Source organism: Engystomops pustulosus, chromosome 7 (assembly GCF_040894005.1).
Source record: "Engystomops pustulosus chromosome 7, aEngPut4.maternal, whole genome shotgun sequence".
Lineage (NCBI taxonomy): Eukaryota > Metazoa > Chordata > Amphibia > Anura > Leptodactylidae > Engystomops > Engystomops pustulosus.
Window position 1 is genome coordinate 43,942,955 of NC_092417.1, and position 25,382 is coordinate 43,968,336.

Genomic DNA, 25,382 nt, shown 5'->3' on the forward strand with positions numbered 1-25,382 from the left:
AGGGAAATGGAACAGGAAGATGGTACGCGTGCCCACAGAGAGGGCTGTGCGTGCCCTCTCTGGCACGCGTGCCATAGGTTCGCCACCACTGCTATATAACATACCCATCAATGTTATTTAGGTGTTAAAAGGCATCTAGACCCTTCTTGAAGCTCTCTGCTGTCCCTGCTGTGACCAGTGCCTGAGGCAGGCTATTCCACAGATTAACAGGTCTCATGGTAAAAAAAAAAGACAGTGCCCCCTCATCTTTTGATTTGATTTAACCTTGAACAACTTTCCACCATAATTTTGTATGGACCATTCATATATTTTTATAAATGAACCATGTCCCCTCTTAGTAGTCTCTTTTCCAGACTAAATAAATCTAGTTGTTTTAATCTTTCCTCATAACTGAGACCCTCCATACCCCTTATCAGTTTTGTGTCTCTTTGTTGAACCCTCTCCAGATCCAGGGCATCCTTTTTATGGACAAAAGCCCAGAATCTACTAGTATGCCCAGGTCCTTCTCAACATGGGACTCTTCCAGATTTACTCCCCCAAGGACACATGTAGCCTGTGGATTATTATCCCCCAGGTGCATAACCTTACATTTACCCACATTGAACCTCATTTGCCAAGTGGATGACCAAACACCGTTTCTCCAAGTCACCCTGCAGCCTATGAACATCCTTCATAGACTGTATTACACTACACAGCTTGTACTACTACTCCTATCCTCCATAGACTGTATTACACTACACAGATAAGTGTCATCTGCAAAACTAGACACAAGCTACTAATTCCTACCTCTATATCATTAATAAATATATTAAATAGTAGTGGGCCAAGCACAGAACCCTGAGGTACACCACTCATAACTGGTGACCATTCCGAGTAGGAATCATGACCACAACTCTCCGGATACGATCCTTCAGCCAGTTTCCAATCCAATTGCAAATGATTTCTGCCAAACCACTAGACCTTATTTTACCCATCAGGCGTCTATGAGGGAAAGTGTCAAATGCCTTTGCAAAGTCCAAGAACACAATATCCACAGCTGCTCCTCCATCCAGGCACCTGCTCACCTCTTCATAGAAGCAGATCAGGTTAGTCTGACAACTTCTATTCTTATTAACCCCCATGCTGGCTGTCACTCATTATACATGTGATGTCACATACTCCAGTATGTAGTATTTGTATTATAGCAAAGGATGGAAGGAAGTGCAGCACTGGCACTGTAACAGTTAATACAGTGGCGGCCCTGCAGTCTGCTTAGCAATGGAGAAGTCCTTGAATGATATTTCGATCCATCTGTATAAGCCATATATACTGGCTTCGGTGTACTGTCTGCTTGATGTTTCTCAGTGTTCATATCATATGTAGTTATGTGTTTGTGTGAATTAAAGGATCCACAACAAAAGGACACCAAGGGTTATGTGCATTTATTGTGACCTTTTCATTGTGAACTGTAGGGTCATATATTTTGAGGTTCTCTGATTAAGTTTACAACTTTCCATGGCGTTTTGGCTTCACAATTTAAAGGAAATTTACCACCAGCATGAAGAATTGTAAACTGTGTGCCCCTTTGGCAGGATCCTCTCTTCTCCTAATTTCCTATGCTACTGTTTTACATAAAAGGCTCTACAAATTATGCAAATGACTTTAGGTGCTACTGGCTTCATTAATAACTATGGAGCTCGCAGCACCCAGGTTCATTTGCATAATTTGTAAAGCCTTTTTTGTTGTTGTTACAACAAGGCCATACAAAGCTTAAAGAAGAACAGATCCTGCCAGAGGGGGCACACACCTGCATGTAAGTGTATACAGTTTACAATCCTTCATCCTGGTGGTACTTCTAATTGTAAGAGTAGTAGGGGAACAGTGGTAGGGGAACATTTCATCACACTAGACTCTTCCCATAGAAGCTCATATAAAATTTCAATAACATTGTAGTATAATGTATAACTGTAGTATAATGTATGCACACACTATATAAAAGGTAGTAAATTTTCTTTTATTTACCTTCCTAACAAATGTTTGTATCTCTCTTTAGGATGAGGTTGTCATGACGTTCCCAGACACTAGATGGCGATAGATCTTTATGGGATGGAGTGTGGTGACTGTATAGTTATTGTATGTAATAATGATACATTTGTTTTATATATATATATATATATATATATATATATATATATATATATATATATATATATATATATATATATATTTGCTAGAAAATAGACATGAACTACAGAAGTTAACACTTTAGTGCCATATCCAACAATTACTATTTAGGTCATGGCAGTGTGTTTGGTCCTCCACATTTTTGATTTTGCAATGATGACCTTTTTAATTATTATTTCCAAGGTTTTCAAATATACCATTCAAGAATCTCATAACTCTTCCCCATGTGTTATGAGAACTATTTCAACTATGGTCCAATTGGCATCAGCCTTATGGAGCTTATTTGTCTTCAAATTGGTCAGATCATAGGTTGAATATCATATACTTTAGTCTTTTTTTTTTTGTGTTTCAGTTTTTTACTTCCCTCCAGAACTTTTTTATTCTTCCATTTACAGAGATATACAAGGGCTTGTTATCTGTGGGACACAGTGTATTTTTTTAGGGACACCATTTAATTCTATGCTGTGTACTGGAAAGCTGTAAATTCCAAGCGCGGTGAAATTGACAAAAAAAACCCCACATTTGCAGCATTTTCTTGTGGGCTCTGTTTTTACGGCTTTAAAGGGGTATTCTCGTCTGGGCACTCACATTCAGTTTCATTAATCTGCCATATATAAACATTTCTTCAATTAGTTGTTATTAAAAATTTTTTTACCTGTGTGAAGATCATTTCTCAGAAATATAGTCATGTGGTCCCTTAGAAACTAGACTGTGTCTTTGGATGCGACCACCTCTGCTGGAGGGATTGCACAAAGGTTTTTGTATATGAAATGTCCGGGAGTTACTACATGTCACACAGCCCTCCTGTGGTAATGATTGCTGAATCCAGGTGGTCAGGCAGATCTCAATAGCACATGTCTGGCCATTGCTGCCAAAATGTGAGGTGGTCGTGTCCAAGGAAGCCATCTGGTTTCTAAGGGACAACATGGCTACATTTATGAGAAATTTTCTTCACACAGGAACATTTTTTTAAAATAACATCCAGTTGAAGAAATGTTTACATATGGCAAATTAATTAAATTAAATGTGAATGCCCAGATAGGAATACCCCTTTAAGTGTACATTCCAGATGGCACCTCTTTATTCTTTGGGTTGGTTTGATCACAAGGATATTGATCGATATAGGTGTTAGTAGATTTAAAAATCTTTTAATCTTTTTATACAAAAAAATGTATTTTATTAAATTCTCAGGCCAATAACTTTTTCTTTCTTTGGTGTACGGTCCTGTGTAAGGTGCTGACATCTTCATTTATATCAATATTTATATTTAAATATTTATGAATGGAAAAAGTTGAAAAAGTGGGCGCTATCTTTCGACGATCACAACGGAAGATAACAGAATAATTGTTTTTATATTTTGACAGAACAGGTATTTTGTTATGTGGTGATACCTAACATGTTTATGATTATTACTGTTTATTTTGTTGTGTGTTCTAGGGAAAGGGGGTGATTTAAACTTAAACCTTTTTTTTTTTTTTTTTTTTTACTAATGTTTCTGTTATTGCAGATCTCTAATTTTCTCCCATCTGCAGGCTATTACAGATCAGTACAGGCGGTCACCTACTTAAGAACACCCGACTTACAGACGACCCCTAGTTACAAACAGACCTCTGGATTTTGGTAATTTACTGTAATTTATCCTTAGGCTACAAAGATCAGCTGTAACAGTTATCAAAGGTGTCTGCAATTAAGCTTTATTGTTATTCCTGGTTCTTATGACAATTCAACATTTTTAAAATCCAATAGATATACAGACTCCGGTTTTCCTGGAGCTACAATTATAAAGTATACGGTTCCGACTTACATACAAATTCAACTTAAGAACAAACCTGCAGAACCGATCTTGTACGTAACCCGGTCACCGCCTGTATACATGACAGGCCTGCAGGTCTCCATGAGACTATAAGCTTTCATGGCAAACTATCGGCGCCCTCTGATGATCGGGAGCTCGGTTAGGTGCACTTGAAAGGTTAATAGCCACGATTGGTGTCAGCACCGGCTGCGGCAGTTCAGGCTCAGCAGTATATGGGGATTTTCCTCATCATTCATTACAATGTGCAAATTGCATATTGTAATGAATAGGTTAATAGCAGACAGCCTCGAAAGACACGAGAATGTCATGGCAACCGATTGCCACCCCTGATGACCTCACAGGGAGCAGCGAGCGAATCCAAGATGGCGGCACCCACGCATGGCAATTTGGAGCTAACGCCCTCCTTGTATGAAGAGAGCTCAGCCCCCTCCATTAACTCACAGCCGGCATGTGACGTAATAGTATGTCACATGTCGGAAAGTGGTTAATGCCACTTTGTAGTCTGTTTAGGTAGGTACTTTATAGATAGTCAGCTAAATGTTTATTTAAAATTCTAGGCCATATGGCTATAAAGTTAAAAAAAACATATATTAAATTGCATTTAAATATTATTATTGTTTATTATAGTAGGTACCTTCTTTTCATATGCTGCTCTTCTGGTTCCCAAAGTAGGGAGCCTGTTGTTAAAAATGTGAATCCTCTGAGCGGAGGCCATAATAGCCCATGGAGGATAGATGCAATTGTATTGCATGCCCCGCCTCTGCTGAAGGTACGTTTGGGTGGTCCCGAGTGATGGAACCTACATATGTGGACAGTTACATTACTCTGGAGACCCCGTCAACTGAAACAGACTACAGTTCTTGAGTACAGTTGTTTGTTTGAAACAAACAATAAGTTCTAGCCCACCATTATAAGGTTACATTGAGAATCTGCTCATATTATCTTTACATTGGAGGGATGAAAACGAGGTATGAACGTAGTCTAAGGGCGACTAATGGTTGATAACAATAAATTTTATCATGTTAAAACAAGGGATATCTTTCTGGATTTAATATTTGTTTACAGAGGTCACATCTTAGTCTGTTAATTTTGCCCTTTGGTTTGGTATTTATGACTACTGTGATGTGTCATCCATGTGATGTATTAGAGAACCGTATAGTAGCTTCTTTCAGTTATTTTGCCAGTAAAGTATTTTACCATTTGATATTACAATATCACCATACTATATTAATACCTCATAGTATTGATGTTGATCTGATTGCAGCTTCTAAAACTCTATACAGAATATATATATATATATATATATATATATATATATATATATATATATATATATATTGATATTGATATATATTAAATGTTCCACCCAGGACAACATCTACAAAGAGTTTAAATGTTCTCACCATGTTTGTGTGGGTTTCCTCCGGGTACTCCAGTTTCCTCCCACACTCCAAAACATACTGGTTGGTTGTTTAGATTGTGAGCCCCATTGGGGACAGGGACCAATTTGTCATGCTTTGTGCAGCGCTGCGTAATCTGTGTGCGCTATATAAATAAAGAATTATTATTATTATTATTAATAATCTCAGAATGAAAATGTACCGTAAGTTAAATGCAAACCCTTGATATTAGTTCATATTGCAGTTTGGCTTGTGGTTGCTAAACATCTGGTCAATTTTTATCTAGAAATGTAAATAGGTCCCTTTGTTATTGGCAATGATGATTGTAATCCATCTAATATGTAACTAAAACAAGTGTTCACAATAAATACCTTACATTCCCGCACACCATAAAAAATCTGAGGACCATGATCTCAGATTCCTTACTGCTCTACTTTTTTATTCATTGTGGCTTGTGAGCTACCATGGGCATGGTCATCCTATGTACAGGGCATCTCCGAACAAATAATAATCCAGAATCCTGGTTATTGGCAACAAGCCAGTTTATTGCAATGTAATAATAATAATAATTGTACATCTAGGCCTGTAATGAGGGGGCACCTTATACTACATCATATATAGTTTCATCATCATAATTATCATCCCCATAGACGGATTCTTTACTGTAAGAGCAGTGAGACTGTGGCACACAACCAGCGTGTTGTGGTGGCTGATACACCAGAGCCTGGATGCTTTATACTACAGAGCTCAGCGCTAAAAGATTCATTCATAAAACATATTTATTATAAGAAGACACAATGGGGGAATTAATTATACAATTCGCAACAACGGCACCTGGCTCACAGCCACCATAGAGGTGCATTATGTACGGGTAGGGTGTTGAGAGTGCACCATGTCTGATTCACAAAATGTAGGGCAGGTCTAATTCCTGTCTGGATTTGCAGCGTAGCCGCTCAGCTCCCTATAGAGAAGGGAGGGGTGAGGAGCGCCTACCCCCTCCCACCCAGCCATGTGCTACGGCCCGGGTGAGAACACACATATGAGTGCATCGAGCCTAAGCCAGTTTCTGGTGTTGGATAAAAGTTGTAATTTAGGGGCATGATTTTCGTTTCCCCAAAAATGATTAATTTTCGTTCCTTGACAGACTTGAAGAAAGGCATATTTTACATCCATTGATCTAATAAGGATTAAAACTGTTACTGTGAACTTTATACCAATATGTTGATGAATAATTTCTGATCTGGGAAATGAAACCTTTGTATTTAGGTTGTAAATGCCTTTCCTCCATAATTCTACTCAAAGGTCATTCCACCTTTCCAGTTCAGTAGTGAAATACACTCATTCAATCTCACCCTGCCCTGGTGTCTGAACGGAAGAGAACACGTTACACCAAAGGTTGCTTCACCTCCACAACTGTAAGTTTTTCCCCTATTTTTTATTGAATGTATCATGATGTTGGATTTGAGCCACATTTAGACAGACTTCCCCACCTATGTTATGTAGTTAGTAATGTAAATCTGGCTACACAGAGAAGATATGTCTCCTGACACTCCCCCTACCGCAGAGATGGGTATCGGATGGATGAATTTGATCTGTTCCCTTCTGTTATGTGTGTTACTGTGCATGTTAATTGGAAGATCAAAATTTTGTGTATGGCCAACATCTTAAGTGTATGTTCAATATGTGTGTGATTTAAGCCACGCAGATTAATGTAGATAAAACCTATAAATCATGCATGTTTTCAGATTTTTTTTATACTATTGTATTTCAAGAGTCATGACCTTCCAATTTTTCCATCTCTAATTCTTTGAACAGTTATGTGCAGGGCCATATTTGCCATTAGGCATTGAGGGCCTGTGCCTAGGGCGTCCCGTTACAGAGGAGGCACCTGTAGGATCAGGAATGCTTTTTATTATACATTCTTTTAATTCCATCCCTGGCAAAATTTCTGCCAAAGACTGACAATGTGTCATAAACTATAGGAGTGGCGGCCCAGGCCCCAGTGGATGCAGGGTGTATAGGAGTGGGGTAAACAGTATGTTGGAATGGGAACACAAAAGCTAATGGTCTCCAAGAATACAGAACGCCGGTTGTCATAATGCTAAGGAGTGGGAGAATGGGGAAGTTATAGTGTGAGGGCACAGTGGTGTCAATGAGTGGGTGCATTGAGGGGTCATAGTATAATGTAGTAAGAGCACAAGTCATAAGATTATGGAAGTGATAATATAAATTTATTGAAATTTGGCACCAAAGGGTCACAATTTATAGGATTGGAAGCATATGCCATTATAGTCTAGTAGTGGAGAGTTACCTAAGGGGTCACAATTTACAAATATATCTAGTTTTATACCTGATCCCTTCAAAAAAGGTAAAATGAGAAAGCATCTTTATCTCTGTCCAACACTAGATACATTCAGTTTTACCATAGAGGTTGAATACCTGAAAACCTTTGTTGGGCAGCACATTGGCTCAGAGGTCAACACTACAGCCTTGCAGCGCTGGGGTCCTGGGTTCCCATCCAGGTCAACATCTGCAAAAAGTTTGTATGTTCTCTCCTAGTTTGCATGGGTTTCCTACGGGTCCTCCGGTTTCCTCCCACACTCCGAAACATACTGGTAGGTTGATTAGATTGTGAGCCCCATAGGAACAGGGACTGATTTGGCAAGATCTGTGTAGCGCTGCGTAATCTGTGAGCACTATATAAATAAAGAATTATTATTGTTGGTCTACAAGCAGTTTCTCAATTCCCCAAAAGCCATTGCACTCTTTTTCACTAGTAGCTGTACCATTAAAACCTGCCATAAAAAGGCTGTAGGCTGTTACCTAAAGGGAGCAGTGGCTCATAAAGTTCTAACAATTCATAGTTCAATAACATGATCCACCTACATGAATAAACTGGGATATGGGTTCCAGTTCCCTCTTGCTATAGATGCTATTACACAATATCTGCTTGGACAAATAATAGCACTGACATAACAGGCCTTTAATCTTTATTGTATTTGCAGAGAATTGTCATAAATTGATTTTTTAAAAGAGGAACAACAGAGAAAAGGAAGTAAGTACACTATAATGTGTCGCTGTGTATCAGTGCTCAAGTCAAGAATAGAAAGCTTATTTTTTGACTGTACGTGAACCCTCAAAACCACACAAGTCCATAAGATGTCCTTGATCCGCAAACAAATAGTGAATTTTTTGAGGGATCTGACATACTGTATGGTCTGTTCCATAAATCTGGTAGACCTGGGTCAGTGTGATGCCCCCCTTTTCTTCCTTTTTTCCGTAAATTACCCTCTAAGCATAACAGAGAGCATGTATTATGTCCCTCCACCAATTGTAAAATACTCTCCAGAAGGTACAGTACAGGGTCCAAACTTGCTTCATAAAATGTTCCCTGGGTATCCCCTTTATGTTGAAGTTTTGGTTCTGGGAAGGGCAGTTTGCTTCTTTTAGGGCAGTTCTAGAACAAGGCAATTTTGGGATGATGTACGACATTGGTTCCACAATTTGACTGATCAGAATTTGACCATTCACATGGCTCTCTTGCCCCATTCGCATATGGTATTGACTTTGTACAAAAATCACGGACTCGCCACTTGCTTGATGCAGCACAAGCATATATTCTGGCACACTGGAGGTCTACAGACCCCCTGACAATGACCCAATGGCTTCACAAGGTCCATGATATATACCACATGGAAAGCCTTATACACTCCGACCCATCAACTGCTGACCATTTCCATCGCACCCGGTCTTCCAGGACTTCCTTTAGTTTCTCAACTAGATTTAGGGAGCGCCTGAGCTCTCTTGACTTGACGATTTTGTCACCTGACCTGATGCGCCCCTATCCCTTCCCATTTTTCTTGCTCTCTCCTTCTCTTTCTTTTCTCCTTCTTTAACTTCTTCATCTTACTGATTGATGGTTATCCTTGTTATGCCTGCTTTGGTTTATGCTGTCTTTGGTTTGAGGGTTTTTGTACACCATCAAGTGTTTTTGTTTCAATTTGATGTTCACAATAAGTGCTCAAAATGTGCTTTAATATGAAACAAAAATGTCAATGAGAAAAACAAACAACAAAGAATCCGTCATAGTCATGTGCATACAACCATACATACACATTGGGGCTTATTTACCAAGGGTTGCGGATCGCACATTCGTGCGGGATTTAAGATTCAAATTGTGTTGCAAGCCAATGCACGCACCGGGAAGAAGAAGGTGATCTCTGGCGTACCTGAGCGGGGAAGCGACACATTCAGAATATCGGGCGCACGATCTTAGTGAATCGTGGCCGAGTGCATTATCGTCGGATAGGTAAGTAAATGTGCCCCATGGAGTACAGTGCAGAATTCAATGCTACTCCACATGTTCCTCTCATAATAAAATGGAGGTCTGGTTTAGGGAATATCCAGCAGGATATACAGCAGTGTGCCTGTATAGTGTGCAGAGGGCACCAGATTCATGAAATGTGGTGCATGTTCTTCATGTTCTTCCTCCTGCACTGTACGGCAGAATGCACCAACTTCGTATTGGTGCACCTTTAACATAGTGGGGCACATTTACTTACCCGGTCCTGCGCGATCCCCGATCCAGAATGTCCGCCAGAAAGCACATCTGCTGCGATTCAAGAAAATCATGTGCCCAATTTCCTGCATGTGTCGCTTCCCCGATCAGGTCCGTCAGAGTTCACCTTCTTCCTCCTGGTGTATGTAAGTGCATTGGATGTGACACAAATGTAAATGTTAAATCCCGCGCTAAGTCCGAATCTGTCGGTGGAAAGACATCCTCTTTACATACACCGTATCACATAAAGCACAAGTCCAAAGTGCATCTCACCCCAACCTATGGAGGGCGGCCCACCACTTATCTCTGCTCAGCGTTTAGAAGTGGTCCCAACGCCAAAGAAGTTTGAACCTGCACATGGTGCGCGGGCAATCGATTGTGGTGTTAAAAACATATTCTTCCTTATTAAACATAGCAGTGGGAATAGCGGATCCACATGTTGAAACTCCAGTGACTCTTAATCATGGATTTATACATCATTCTTAAAAAAAATTAAATATATTAATAGCGACCACAATTGTAAATGAGGGAGCTACAATGTCCTATAGCATATCAGTCCTCATTTCAGATCCTTCATCTCGATGGAGTCCCATGGAGCATTTAGCAGGGTCACTGAGTCTTTGTATGTTTCATCTACATCTCATGTGGATTGAAGATTTAAGTTTTTTTTTAATCTTCTCCCAGAAATAGGAAATCCTTTTTCCTGTAACACAATATGACATTCTTCAGCTAGCTTTCCCCACTTTACATCCCAGGCACATTAACAGCTGAGGTCCCATGAGGGACTTATTAGAATAACATAGCAAGTGCTGAGCGAAAAATGCACTGATGCCAGGCGCTGTGATACATAGGAATTTTTATAAGGCAGGTCAAAAGGTCTGATCTGATAATGAGTTGTTCTGTTCACTTATTAACACTGGGTGGCAATATGGAATGTATATTGTTCTTAGATTTGTTTTTAAATGTCTAAATGTAGGTGATTTTTTGGTTTATAATAGAAAAGTTTTATTGTGGTCCTTATACCGAAGATGATATTTTACAATAGCGCACACATTTTTGAAGTTTTACTGAGAATTAAAGGACATCTACCACCAGGATGAAGGAATATCTATATTAATAAACTATCTAATATAGGATCTATTCAGCCATAAATATTGCCGCACCAGGATGAAGGATTGTAAACCAAGCACACTGACATACTGGTATGTGCCCCCTCTGGCAGGATCTGCTCTTGTTTAGCTCCTTAGGACCTTGCTTTTACGGGGGGGTGATACAAATTAACCTGGGGGGCCCCGGGTTCCATAGATGTCAATGGAGCCTGGAGCCCCTCAGGCTCAATTGCATAATTTTTTAAACCTTTATTTCTTAAAAACAAGGGCATAAGAAGCTACAAGAAAAGCAGATGATGTCTGAGGGGGTGCACACCAGTATGTCAGTGAGCTTGGTTTACAATCCTTCATCCTGGTGATGTCCTTTAAGGCAATATTTATGGCTGCATAAATCCTATATTAGATAGTTTATTAATAGAGATATTCCAGCCAAGTCAACCTCATTGTTGGCAAAAAATCTAAAGGCTTTCTATTACCTATTTTCTCTCCTTTTAAGTTTGCATTTTTGCATTTTCTTCTGTCAAGACATAAAATAATTTTTATATTGTTTCCCAAAGCATCAACATGGATGAAGAAGGAATGCTTGAGTATGAAACGGGCCATATCAAGAAACTACAGGAGCAACGCATGGCTATGCAAAAGAAGACCTTTACTAACTGGATGAACAACATCTACAGAGAGAATGTAAATATAATCTGCCATACATTGTAGTAATACTGTGTCTGATATGAGAACTAAAAAAAGAACAAATTAAAGTAGTTGTCACATAAAGATCCCATATCTATAAATCCAAATTCACAGTATATTAAATGGGAACCTGTCACGTGGAAAAGTGTCTTATCTGCAGGCAGAATATTATAGAGCAGGAGGAGCTGAGCAAATTGTACACAATGTCCTGTCAGCAGGCACATGTTATAGAGCAGGCGGAGCTGAGCCGATTGTACATAGTGTCCTATCTGCAGGCAACATGTTATAGAGCAGCAGGGGGAGCTGAGCAGATAGTACATAGTGTCCTATCTGCAGGCACAGTTTACATATCAAGACATGCTGAGCAGATTTTATATAGTGTCCTATCTGCAGGCATCATGTTGTGGAGTAGAAGGAGTTTTGCAGAATGTAGATAGTGTCCTATCTGTAGGCAGCTTGTTATAGATCAAAAGCAGCTGAGGGAGTTGTACATAGTCACTCTGATTTATCATGCCTCTGACACCAGGTTCTGGAGTACAAGACCTGAAAAAGTCCAAATTTCTTGTTTTTCCACTCCTCATGCCACTTTTGCAAAAAGCAGGCATAGAGTGAAACGTAGCGGATCAGGGCAGCCTGCAGAATTTAGCCGCCGCCAGAACACAGGTTATTGCTGGAATCTATCCATAATGACTCATTTTGAGCCTCCCCTGCTATGTAATGCACCCTTTTATGGGCCTTAAACTATCTAATGCACACTATATGATCCCCTTATTGTCATGCCCCTCTCACCTTTCGCCCGCTCATTTAAAGGGATATTCTCATCTGGGAATTCACATTTAATTTAACTCATTTGCCATATCTATATATATATAAACTTTTTTTCTTTTACCAACTGAATGTTATTGAAAGAAATGTACCTGTGTAAAGATAATTTCCCATAAATGTCGTCATATGGTCCCTTAGAAACGAGATAGGCGTCCTTGGATCCAACCACCACTTCACTCTTCCAGCAGTGGCCAGGCATGTGCTATTGAGGCACCTGACCACCTGAATTCAGCTTTTATTACCACATGACGACTGTGGGACATGCAGTAATTCCTGGACCTTACCGTTTGTCCCTTTACTCCAAGGACAGCTGTCCTTCATTTCAAAGGGACCATATGACTATATTTATGGGAAATTATGTATAAATATGACAGATTAATTAAATGTGAATGCTCAGATGAGAATACCCCGTATACGCCTCTACTGTTAATGCTTCCCTTTCTGTTGCCCTCTCTCATTAACCCTCCCATAATGTGACCCCCACCTATATACAAAAACTTGTTCCAGGCTCAGATCACGCTGAGAGCAGCGGCAGAAATGATTGTCATTGTAAAGTTATTTGTGTCTGATAAATCATAATGGATGTATGATTGAGTCCGATTGGCTGAGAATGACTATTAATAGCCTATTATTAGTGTGAGTTAACAACTAAAGATTGTGGAGGTCTCACACCTGAGCCTAGCACCAATTAGCTGATATGAGTAGATTATACTGAGCTGTAGGGAGACATCGCTGTATTCTGTCTAGTGGCCAGCTATGGTATTGCCACCTTGTCCCCATTCAAATAAACTGAACTGCAGAGTGTACCTAGGGGTCTGCTTCCAGCTCTGTACACACAGGATACCAGCTGATCGATATTATTATACTATCCCTTTAATACCTGGTAGAGAGGAAGGTGTTGGAGAATTCAAGGATCTTTATTAGAGATGAGCGAACACTAAAATGCTCGGGTACTCGTTATTCGAGACGAACTTTTCCCGATGCTCGAGTGCTCGTCTCGAATAACGAACCCCATTGAAGTCAATGGGAGACTCGAGCATTTTTCAAGGGGACCAAGGCTCTGCACAGGGAAGCTTGGCCAAACACCTGGGAACCTCAGAAAAGGATGGAAACACCACGGAAATGGACAGGAAACAGCAGGGGCAGCATGCATGGATGCCTCTGAGGCTGCTTAAACGCACCATTATGCCAAAATTATGGGCAACAGCATGGCCATGACAGAGTGACAGAATGAAGCTAGATAGTATCTAAAACATGCAATAATTGACCCTGACACTATAGGGGACGGCATGCAGAGGCAGCGGCAGCAGGCTAGAGAGTGTCATGGCGACATACCCTAAATGGACTCAGGCTTCAAACCAATGGGTGGCAGAGAGGAACCAAAGGAGGTGAGCAAGAAGTGCTCAAATAATATCGGTACATGATAAAAGTTTGCCAGTATATTTTGTGGATTACACAGCAGGGTGGCGACAAAGTTAACATGGAAGCCATGAAAACAACCCAAAATTCTGCCTGACACAGCTCGTTTGATAAGGGGACCATGTATGGAGGCAGTGAACTAGTAGTAGATTAAAGGTGCTGCAGTTAAAACTATGTTAGTTGGATCTTGGCATGGAGCTGGCGCTCCGCTGCCAGACGAGCTTTCGCCAATCCAAGCCCCTGTCTCTAGGCTACTCCCCAAACAGCACTTTTGTATAAGATCAAGTGTAGTAGCGTTCTTATAAGTTTAGGATATGCCGGGTGAGGGGAATGTAAACAGATACGCAAGAAGCGCATGATGCGCATGGAGCTGGCGCTCCGCTGCCAGGCGAGCTTTCGCCAATCCAAGCCCCTGTCTCTAGGCTACTCCCCAAACAGCACTTTTGTATAAGATCAAGTGTAGTAGCGTTCTTATAAGTTTAGGATATGCCGGGTGAGGGGAATGTAAACAGATGCGCAAGAAGCGCATGATGCGCATGGAGCTGGCGCTCCGCTGCCAGGCGAGCTTTCGCAAATCCAAGCCCCTGTCTCTAGGCTACTCCCCAAACAGCACTTTTGTATAAGATCAAGTGTAGTAGCGTTCTTATAAGTTTAGGATATGGCGGGTGAGGGGAATGTAAACAGATGCGCAAGAAGCGCTGAAATAATATCCCTAAATGGTAAAAGTTTGCAAGTATATTTTGTGGATTACACAGCAGGGTGGCGACAAAGTTAACAACTTTGATGTGGAATGCCCTGTAATAGCTCTTGGGCGGTGTGCCTTTTATCGCCTAGGCTCAGCAGTTTCAGCACCGCCTGCTGTCGCTTAGCGACGGCACTGCTGCTGTGCCTAGAGCTACCGACTGATGGCGCCATGCCCACGGATGGTAATTCGGAGGAGGAGGAGGTGGAGGAGGGGTGGGAGGAGGTATAGTAGGCCTTTGAGACCTGGACCGAGGTAGGCCCCGCAATTCTCTGCGTCGGCAGTATATGACCAGCCCCAGGGTCAGACTCGGTCCCAGCCTGCACCAAGTTAAGTGTAGTAGCGTTCTTATAAGTTTGGGATATGGCGGGTTAGGGGAATGTAAACAGATGCGCAAGAAGCGCATGATGCGCATGGAGCTGGCGTTCCGCTGCCAGGCGAGCTTTCGCCAATCCAAGCCCCTGTCTCTAGGCTACTCCCCAAACAGCACTTCTAAGAACCTTTTGTATAAGATCAAGTGTAGTAGCGTTCTTATAAGTTTAGGATATGCCGGGTGAGGGGAATGTAAACAGATGCGCAAGAAGCGCTGAAATAATATCCGTAAATGGTAAAAGTTTGCCAGTATATTTTGTGGATAACACAGCAGGGTGGCGACAAAGTTAACAACTTTGATGTGGAATCCATGAAAACAACCCAAATTTCTGCCTGACACACCTCGTTTGATAAAGGGACGATGTATGGAGGCAGCTATATGGACGACTTTTGGAGGTAGCAATGGAGACAACGTGTGGAGGCTGCTATGGAGACAATTTAATTTGGATAGTGCCTGTATGTGGCAGTCCCAAACATTTTTCAAACCAGAGGAGCAGGTAGGTGGCCCTCCAGTAAAATGGAATAGATTGAGTGCCTGTATGTGGCAGTCCCAAAAATTCTTCAAACCAGAGGAGCAGGTAGGTGGCCCTCCAGTAAAATGGAATAGATTGAGTGCCTGTATGTGGCAGTCCCAAAAATTGTTCAAACCAGAGGAGCAGGTAGGTGGCCCTCCAGTAAAATGGAATAGATTGAGTGCCTGTATGTGGCAGTCCCAAAAATTCTTCAAACCAGAGGAGCAGGTAGGTGGCCCTCCAGTAAAATGGAATAGATTGAGTGCCTGTATGTGGCAGTCCCAAAAATTGTTCAAACCAGAGGAGCAGGTAGGTGGCCCTCCAGTAAAATGGAATAGATTGAGTGCCTGTATGTGGCAGTCCCAAAAATTCTTCAAACCAGAGGAGCAGGTAGGTGGCCCTCCAGTAAAATGGAATAGATTGAGTGCCTGTATGTGGCAGTCCCAAAAATTCTTCAAACCAGAGGAGCAGGTAGGTGGCCCTCCAGTAAAATGGAATAGATTGAGTGCCTGTATGTGGCAGTCCCAAAAATTCTTCAAACCAGAGGAGCAGGTAGGTGGCCCTCCAGTAAAATGGAATAGATTGAGTGCCTGTATGTGGCAGTCCCAAAAATTGTTCAAACCAGAGGACCGGGTAGGTGGCCCTCCAGAAAAATGGAATAGATTGAGTGCCTGTATGTGGCACTCACAAAAATTGTTTCAAACAGAGGACCGGGTAGGTGGCCCTCCAGAAAAATTAAATGCATGAAGTATAGCAAGAGCCAGTGGGCCCTGTCAAAAAAATAGCCATTTTCCTCTGCTTTACTGTACAAAGAGGAGGAGAAGGAGGAAAATGAGGAGGAGGAGGAGGAGTGGATCAATTATTCAGGTTGAGCTTCCTTCACCTGGTGGAGATTGGAAATTCTGAGAAATCCAGCCTTTATTCATTTTAATAAGCGTCAGCCTGTCAGCGCTGTCAGTCGACAGGCGTGTACGCTTATCGGTGATGATGCCACCAGCTGCACTGAAAACCCGCTCGGACAAGACGCTAGCGGCAGGGCAGGCAAGAACCTCCAAGGCGTACAGCGCCAGTTCGTGCCACATGTCCAGCTTTGAAACCCAGTAGTTGTAGGGAGCTGTGTGATCATTTAGGACGATGGTATGGTCAGCTACGTACTCCCTCACCATCTTTCTGTAAAGATCAGCCCTACTCTGCCGAGACTGGGGACAGGTGACAGTGTCTTGCTGGGGTGACATAAAGCTGGCAAAAGCCTTGTAAAGCGTACCCTTGCCAGTGCTGGACAAGCTGCCTGCTCGCCTACTCTCCCTCGCTACTTGTCCCGCAGAACTACGCACTCTGCCGCTAGCGCTGTCAGAAGGGAAATACTGTTTCAGCTTGTGCACCAGGGCCTGCTGGTATTCATGCATTCTCACACTCCTTTCCTCTGCAGGGATGAGAGTGGCAAGATTTTGCTTGTACCGTGGGTCCAGGAGAGTGAACACCCAGTAATCGGTGCTGGAATAAATTCTTTGAACGCGAGGGTCACGGGATAGGCAGCCTAGCATGAAATCTGCCATATGCGCCAGAGTACCAACGCGTAAGAATTCACTCCCCTCACTGGCCTGACTGTCCATTTCCTCCTCCTCCAACTCCTCCAACTCCTCTTCTTCTGCCCATACACGCTGAACAGTGAAGGACTCAACAATGGTCCCCTCTTGTGTCTCGCCAACATTCTCCTCCTCTTCCTCCTCATCCTCCTCCACCTCCACCTCCTCCGATATGCGCTGAGAAACAGACCTCAGGGTGCTTTGGCTATCAACAAGGGAATATTCTTCCCCCGTCTCTTGTGACGAGCGCAAAGCTTCCGACTTCATGCTGACCAGAGAGTTTTTCAACAGGCCAAGCAGCGGGATGGTGAGGCTGATGATGGCGGCATCGCCACTGACCATCTGTGTTGACTCCTCAAAGTTACTCAGCACCTGACAGATATCAGACATCCACGTCCACTCCTCATTGTAGACTTGAGGAAGCTGACTGACCTGACTACCAGTTCTGGTGGAAGTTGACATCTGGCAGTCTACAATCGCTCTGCGCTGCTGGTAAACTCTGGATAACATGGTCAGTGTTGAATTCCACCTCGTGGGCACGTCGCACAACAGTCGGTGAGCGGGCAGTTGGAGGCGGCGCTGCGCTGCCCTGAGAGTGGCAGCATCTGGGCTGGACTTCCTGAAATGCGCACAGATGCGGCGCACCTTCGTGAGCAAATCAGACAGATTGGGGTATGTCTTGAGGAAACGCTGCACTATCAGATTTAACACATGGGCCAGGCATGGCACATGTGTCAGTCTGCCGAGTTGCAGAGCCGCCACCAGGTTACGGCCGTTGTCACACACAACCATTCCCGGCTTGAGGTTCAGCGGTGCCAGCCACAGATCAGTCTGCGCCGTGATGCCCTGTAATAGCTCTTGGGCGGTGTGCCTTTTGTCGCCTAGGCTCAGCAGTTTGAGCACCGCCTGCTGTCGCTTAGCGACGGCACTGCTGCTGTGCCTAGAGCTACCGACTGATGGCGCCGTGCCCACGGATGGTAGTTCGGAGGAGGAGGTGGAGGAGGGGTGGGAGGAGGAGGAGGCATAGTAGGCCTGAAACACCTGGACCGAGGTAGGCCCCGCAATCCTCGGCGTCGGCAGTATATGAGCAGCCCCAGGGTCAGACTCGGTCCCAGCCTCCACCAAGTTAACCCAATGTGCCGTCAGCGATATATAGTGGCCCTGCCCGGCAGCACTCGTCCACGTGTCCGTGGTCAGGTGGACCTTGTCAGAAACGGCGTTGGTCAGGGCACGGATGATGTTGTCTGACACGTGCTGGTGCAGGGCTGGGACGGCACATCGGGAAAAGTAGTGGCGGCTGGGGACCGAATACCGAGGGGCGGCCGCCGCCATGAGGTTGCGAAAGGCCTCGGTCTCTACTAGCCTATAGGGCAGCATCTCCAGGCTAAGCAATCTGGAGATGTGCACATTAAGGGCTTGGGCGTGCGGGTGGGTTGCACTATATTTGCGTTTCCGCTCCAGCGTCTGGGGTATGGAGAGCTGAACGCTGGTGGATGCTGTGGAGGATCGTGGAGGCGACGATGGGGTTTTTGTGGCAGGGTCCTGGGCAGGGGGCTGACTAGCAGCTGACACAGGGGAAGGAGCAGTGGTGTGCACGGCCGGAGGTGAACGGGCTTGTTGCCACTGAGTGGGGTGCTTAGCATTCATATGCCTGCGCATACTGGTGGTAGTTAAGCTAGTAGTGGTGGAACCCCTGCTGAGCCTGGTTTGGCAAATGTTGCACACCACAGTCCGTCGGTCATCCGGTGTTTCCTTAAAGAACCTCCACACTTCTGAAGATCTAGCCCTCGCCGCAAGAGCCCTCACCACGGGAGCTTCACTAGTTGACAGTGGCGCTGATGCACCAGCTCTGGCCCTGCCTCTCCGTCTGGCCCCACCACTGCCTCTTCCAACCTGTTCAGGTCGAGGACTCTCCTCCGTCTCAGAAGCACTGTGTTCACCCGGCCTCTCAACCCAGCTTGGGTCTGTCACCTCATCATCCTCCGATCCCTCAGTCTGCTCCCCCCTCGGACTTCCTGCCCTGACAACAACTTCCCCACTGTCTGACAACCGTGTCTCCTCATCGTCGGACACCTCTTTACACACTTCCACTACGTCAAGAAGGTCATCATCACCCACAGACTGTGACTGGTGGAAAACCTGGGCATCGGAAAATTGCTCAGCAGCAACCGGACAAGTGGTTTGTGACTGTGGGAAGGGTCCAGAAAACAGTTCCTCAGAGTATGCCGGTTCAAATGGCAAATTTTCCTGGGAGGGGGCAGACTGGGGGGGAGGAGGCTGAGGTGCAGGAGCTGGAGGAGTGGGGATTTCGGTGACATGGGTGGACTGCGTGGAAGACTGACTGGTGGTGGACAAATTGCTCGAAGCATTGTCAGCAATCCACGACATCACCTGTTCGCACTGTTCTGGCCTCAACAGTGCTCTACCACGAGTCCCAGTAACTTCAGACATGAACCTAGGGAGTGTAGCTCTGCGGCGTTCCCCTGCTCCCTCATCAGCAGGTGGTGTCTCACCCCGCCCAGGACCACGGCCTCTGACCCCTGCAGTAGTTGGACGCCCACGTCCCCGCCCTCGTCCTCTACCCCTAGCCCTGGGGTTAAACATTTTTAAAATGAGAGTTATAACTTTTTTTTTTTTTTACTTTTTTTTGTTTTTTTTTGTGTTTTTTTGTGTTTTTTGTTTTTTTTTGTGTTTTTTGTTTTTTTTTGAGTTTTTAGAACCAAACAATCCTATCCTATTGCTATGGCTATTTTCTAGCCAAGTATCAAAGGAAGCACACTACTATGCCAGATGAGATGACACTGAGTTAGTGCCTAATAGAAATCCAACCCCTACTGAATTTTCCCACTTCAGCCTTTGCTATGGATATGTGCGCCACTAAGCGCAGAACACAGCGGTCGCAAGTCTCACTACAAATTGCTCAGAATTGGCAAGTACATGCACTGCAGAAACTAAAGCCACCAGCAGATCAACCAGAAATCAAATATATAGAACGCTACTGTAGGCTTCAAGAAGCTGTTTGTATTCTCCTATGGCTATTTTCTAGCCAAGTATCAAAGGAAGCACACTACTATGCCAGATGAGATGACACTGAGTTAGTGCCTAATAGAAATCCAACCCCTACTGAATTTTCCCACTTCAGCCTTTGCTATGGATATGTGCGCCACTAAGCGCAGAACACAGCGGTCGCAAGTCTCACTACAAATTGCTCAGAATTGGCAAGTACATGCACTGCAGAAACTAAAGCCACCAGCAGATCAACCAGAAATCAAATATATAGAACGCTACTGTAGGCTTCAAGAAGCTGTTTGTATTCTCCTATGGCTATTTTCTAGCCAAGTATCAAAGGAAGCACACTACTATGCCAGATGAGATGACACTGAGTTATTGCCTAATAGAAATCCAACCCCTACTGAATTTTGCCACTTCAGCCTTTGCTATGGATATGTGCGCCACTAAGCGCAGAACACAGCGGTCGCAAGTCTCACTACAAATTGCTCAGAATTGGCAAGTACATGCACTGCAGAAACTACAGCCACCAGCAGATCAACCAGAAATCAAATATATAGAACGCTACTGTAGGCTTCAAGAAGCTATTTGTATTCTCCTATGGCTATTTTCTAGCCAAGTATCAAAGGAAGCACACTACTATGCCAGATGAGATGACACTGAGTTAGTGCCTAATAGAAATCCAACCCCTACTGAATTTTCCCACTTCAGCCTTTGCTATGGATATGTGCGCCACTAAGCGCAGAACACAGCGGTCGCAAGTCTCACTACAAATTGCTCAGAATTGGCAAGTACATGCACTGCAGAAACTAAAGCCACCAGCAGATCAACCAGAAATCAAATATATAGAACGCTACTGTAGGCTTCAAGAAGCTGTTTGTATTCTCCTATGGCTATTTTCTAGCCAAGTATCAAAGGAAGCACACTACTATGCCAGATGAGATGACACTGAGTTATTGCCTAATAGAAATCCAACCCCTACTGAATTTTCCCACTTCGGTCTTTGCTATGGATATGTGTGCCACTAAGAGCTAAACACAACGGTAGCAAGTCCCCCTGCTAATTCCTCACAAAATGGTAAAAGATGCAAATTAAAATAAAAAAAGTAGAACGTTATTGTAGCCCTAAGAAGGGCTGTTGGGTTCTTTGAGAATCACTCCTGCCTAACAGTAAGCTAATAGAACACCCTAACGCTTTCCCTGACCAGCAGCAGCTCTCTCCCTAGCGGCATCCAGAGACAGAATGATCCGAGCAGCGCGGCCAGCGGCTAGTCTATCCCAGGGTCACCTGATCTGGCCAGCCAACCACTGCTATCGACGTGTAAGGGTACCACGTCATGCTGGGTGGAGTGCAGAGTCTCCTGGCTTGTGATTGGCTCTGTTTCTGGCCGCCAAAAAGCAAAACGGCGGGAGCTGCCATTTTCTCGAGCGGGCGAAGTATTCGTCCGAGCAACGAGCAGTTTCGAGTACCCTAATGCTCGACCGAGCATCAAGCTCGGACGAGCATGTTCGCTCATCTCTAATCTTTATATATTATAAAATATCCAATTTATGAAAAGGAGTAAAGGTTCAGATAAGCCACCAACAAATTCAGTCATATTTTAATGGATTGTATCCCCATTTCCAAAGATATCAATGTCCCTTAAATGCTCAAATAATAAAGTCATTCCTGTCTAAGAAAACTAATGTGAACTTTGGAACAGAAAATGACTAGACGGCTATAAGGGATTTCATCTTTCTTATACATTCCTAGGTTATTAATGAAGGTTTTGGCCCTTTTGACCTGTACATGTCAGCTACAGTCATAAAAGTATTAAAAAGGATTTATTTGTGTGTGGCAATATATGTGGACAGATGCAGATAGTATTATAGAACGTTATTCAATGTTACATACAGAATGAAAATGCAATAAAAAGCGTGTTACATTCCTGACATAATGTAGTAATTCCCTCCCTGATTGTTATCTATATTTACTGCGAGTAAGAAAAATACTCGCAGTAAAAATAAAAGCTCTGGTGATTGAGAGGGCTTAAAGGCCCCTTCTCTACATGAGGAGATATCAATATTATACATGGCATACAGTAGCGGAATGGGTAATTTCGAGAAAAGTATGATCCCTCAATGCATATGACATTTGAGGCACTTTTTTCTGTAGATAAATGGTTGATTTATTGCAGGTTTTATTTATGTTTTGTGCTATTACAATACACTGTCTATATACCCAATTTCAGTGGTGGTGAACCTTTGGCTCAGGGGCGTAACCAGGAGATGCAGGGCCCCATAGCAGGTTTCTTAATGGCGCCCCCTTTCCCACATATTTGTAATACTCACACATTCGAGCTACAATCAAACATTTATACACTCATGTGGACACATATAGAGCATATACAAGCACATAAGTTGCCCTATACAAACATACAGCATATATGCACACATACAGCATATACACATCACAGATTCAACATACATGCATCACATTTATGTTATATACATATTATTCTGTACAATGTGCAGCATAATATGTATATAATGGTGCACATCCTCCTTGGTTATCCAAGTCAGGTAGGATAACTGGGCCCCATAGCAGCTGCTATGGCTGCTACCACTGTATTTACGCCCCTGCTCATGCTTTTGCCCCAGAACAGCGTTCATGAGACAGGCCTTAAGAGACCCTTCCAGGATTCCAGGTAGCCGAGGACATGCCATGCTCACCTTTATTTTAAAGTGAAGCATCCTGGTCTACCTGAGATGGCAGGAAGAGAGAGAAGTCGTGGACAGGGTCAGATTATCATTGGAGCTCCTGCTCTTATCCCCATGAGAATTCTTGTTCAGAGGGCTCCCAAGGGAAACTGCAACGGCAATCTAAATTTCCCCTCCTTCTGTCAGTGATATTGGAGTCCTCAGGACCTTAAGGAGATTGCAATAAGTTACTGCTTGAATTGTTATCTTGGCACTTTGTAATAAATAAGTGGGTTTTGGGTTGTAGTTTTGGCACCCAGACTATTAAAGGTTTGCCATCACTGCCCTGTTTGGACCCACTTCTATTGGGTCTGGAGGACTCAACAAATGACCACAAGACCTATGTTGGCAATTTGCCCAGTCAGGTAATTTCTTGCTGGGTTTCTCTGATTACCTCTGCTTATTCTATTCCTGATGTGTACCATAAATCAGTTCCTCACTAAGCAGTGGATAATTCAAGAGACTGCTACATTGTTTCTCAGCATGTATCCTCTGAAGTGTAAGTTAGCTGTATAGTGATCATGTCTTCAGAGATACCATGACCCCTGGTAAATACTTCTTTGTCCTCTTGACTGACTTGACTAACTCATCACAAAACTAAGTGTTATAGTATAATGTGTGTGCATGGTATAAATAAATGCAGCATTTATATATATATATATATATATATATATATTGTGTGGAATCAACTCAAATGGCAACTTCAGTAACAGTCCAGGTAGCTGTTTTATTTCTTTCCAAAACAGATTAAAGAAACAGAATAGTTTGCTTCAGCATATAACAGAAAATACAGTCCATATAAACAGGCTTGACTCACAGTCCTTTGTAGGTTGTGTCTCCATCCAGCAGCATAACCAAACAATGTCACTATTTCTGGTCTTTGGCTGTGTAACACCTCCAGCTCTGCATGCACTATAGCTGAGACTTCCAGACTGCAAACACATCACACAGCTCACCTGAGCTTCCTGGCTTTATCTCTCAGCCAAAACCTGGCCTGGATATGTGGGAGTAGTCACCCACCCTGCTCTTGACTACTCCAATGAAAGCCGGCCCGGATCAACTGCATTAAGCAGCTTTGCTACATTAAATATTGTCAGAAACCTAAGGTTCCTGACCAAACATTAACCGGCTCACTTCACTGAGGCCAGGCACCTCGGTGACACATATCTGCCATCAATAATGGCCCCTTGTACCTTCTCACATACCCCCCTCCTCTGACAAAAGCCAGGGGCTTTGGCACCTTTAGCCACCAGACTATGCACCCTGGACAGGGCATCTGAATTTCCCTGCATTTTTCCTGGCCTGTGCTCCACTGTGAAAGAAAAATCTTGTAGGGCCAGGAACCAGCGGGAGACCCGGGCATTTTTCCCCTTCTTCTCCCGCATCCATCTTAGTGGGGCATGGTCTGACACTAGTTTGAACCTCCTTCCCAATAAATAGTATCTGAGGGAGTCTAGTGCCCACTTTATGGCCAGACATTCTTTCTCAATGATGGCATAATTTTTCTCCGCTGGGGACAGTTTCCTGCTAAGATAAATTACTGGGTGCTCTCCCCCATTGACTACTTGAGACATAACTGCACCCAGACCTACATCAGACGCATCTGTCTGGACCACAAACTCGCGGGAGAAGTCAGGAGCTATCAACACTGGTTGACTACACAAGGCTTCCTTTAACTCTTTAAAAGCCCCCTCTGCTTCTGGAGACCACTGCACCATTGCCGACTTTGTACCCTTTGTGAGGTCTGTCAAAGGAACTGCTATCTCTGCAAACCTGGGGACAAATCGCCTGTAGTATCCCACAATTCCTAGAAATGCCCGGACCTGTTTCTTGTTAAGTGGGTGGGGCCAATTCTGAATAGCTTCCACTTTATTTAGTTGGGGTTTAATTTCTCCTCTTCCCACTATGTAACCCAGGTACCTGGTTTCATCCATTCCTAGGGCACATTTATTTGGATTAATCGTAAATCCAGCCCTTCTTAGAGAATTCAGGACAGCCTGAAGCTTAATGAGGTGACTTTCCCAGTCATGACTGAAAATGACAATATCATCCAAGTACGCTGCTGCATACTTCCTGTGAGGACTTAGAACCTGGTCCATGGCTCTCTGGAAAGTGGCAGGGGCCCCCTGCAACCCAAATGGCATTCGAACGTACTGGAAACTCCCCTCAGGTGTGGAAAAAGCTGTTTTTTCCTTAGCCTCTTTAGACAATGGAATCTGCCAATATCCCTTAGTAAGGTCTAGGGTGCTGATGTACCTGGCTGGCCCTAATTGCTCTATTAGCTCATCCACCCTGGGCATGGGGTAAGCATCCACTGTGGATACCTCATTGAGTCTGCGGTAGTCGTTGCAGAATCTCCATTCACCATTTGGCTTTGGCACTAACACTATGGGGCTGGACCACCCACTTTTGGACCTCTCAATCACTCCCAGTTCTAACATCCTGTGGA

General features: G+C 43.6%; 1 protein-coding gene across 1 annotated transcript in view; it reads left to right on the forward strand.

Moving 5' to 3' along the window:
* Positions 1-6,688: 6,688 nt before the first annotated feature.
* The window catches only part of SPTBN5 (spectrin beta, non-erythrocytic 5), a 236,894-nt gene continuing 218,200 nt past the window's right edge, over positions 6,689-25,382 (forward strand). Inside the window, exons 1-2 of the mRNA XM_072115674.1 lie at positions 6,689-6,791; positions 11,601-11,727. Coding sequence (XP_071971775.1) covers positions 11,608-11,727 — 120 coding nt within the window. The 5' untranslated portion in view covers positions 6,689-6,791; positions 11,601-11,607. The remainder of the gene's footprint in view (positions 6,792-11,600; positions 11,728-25,382) is intronic.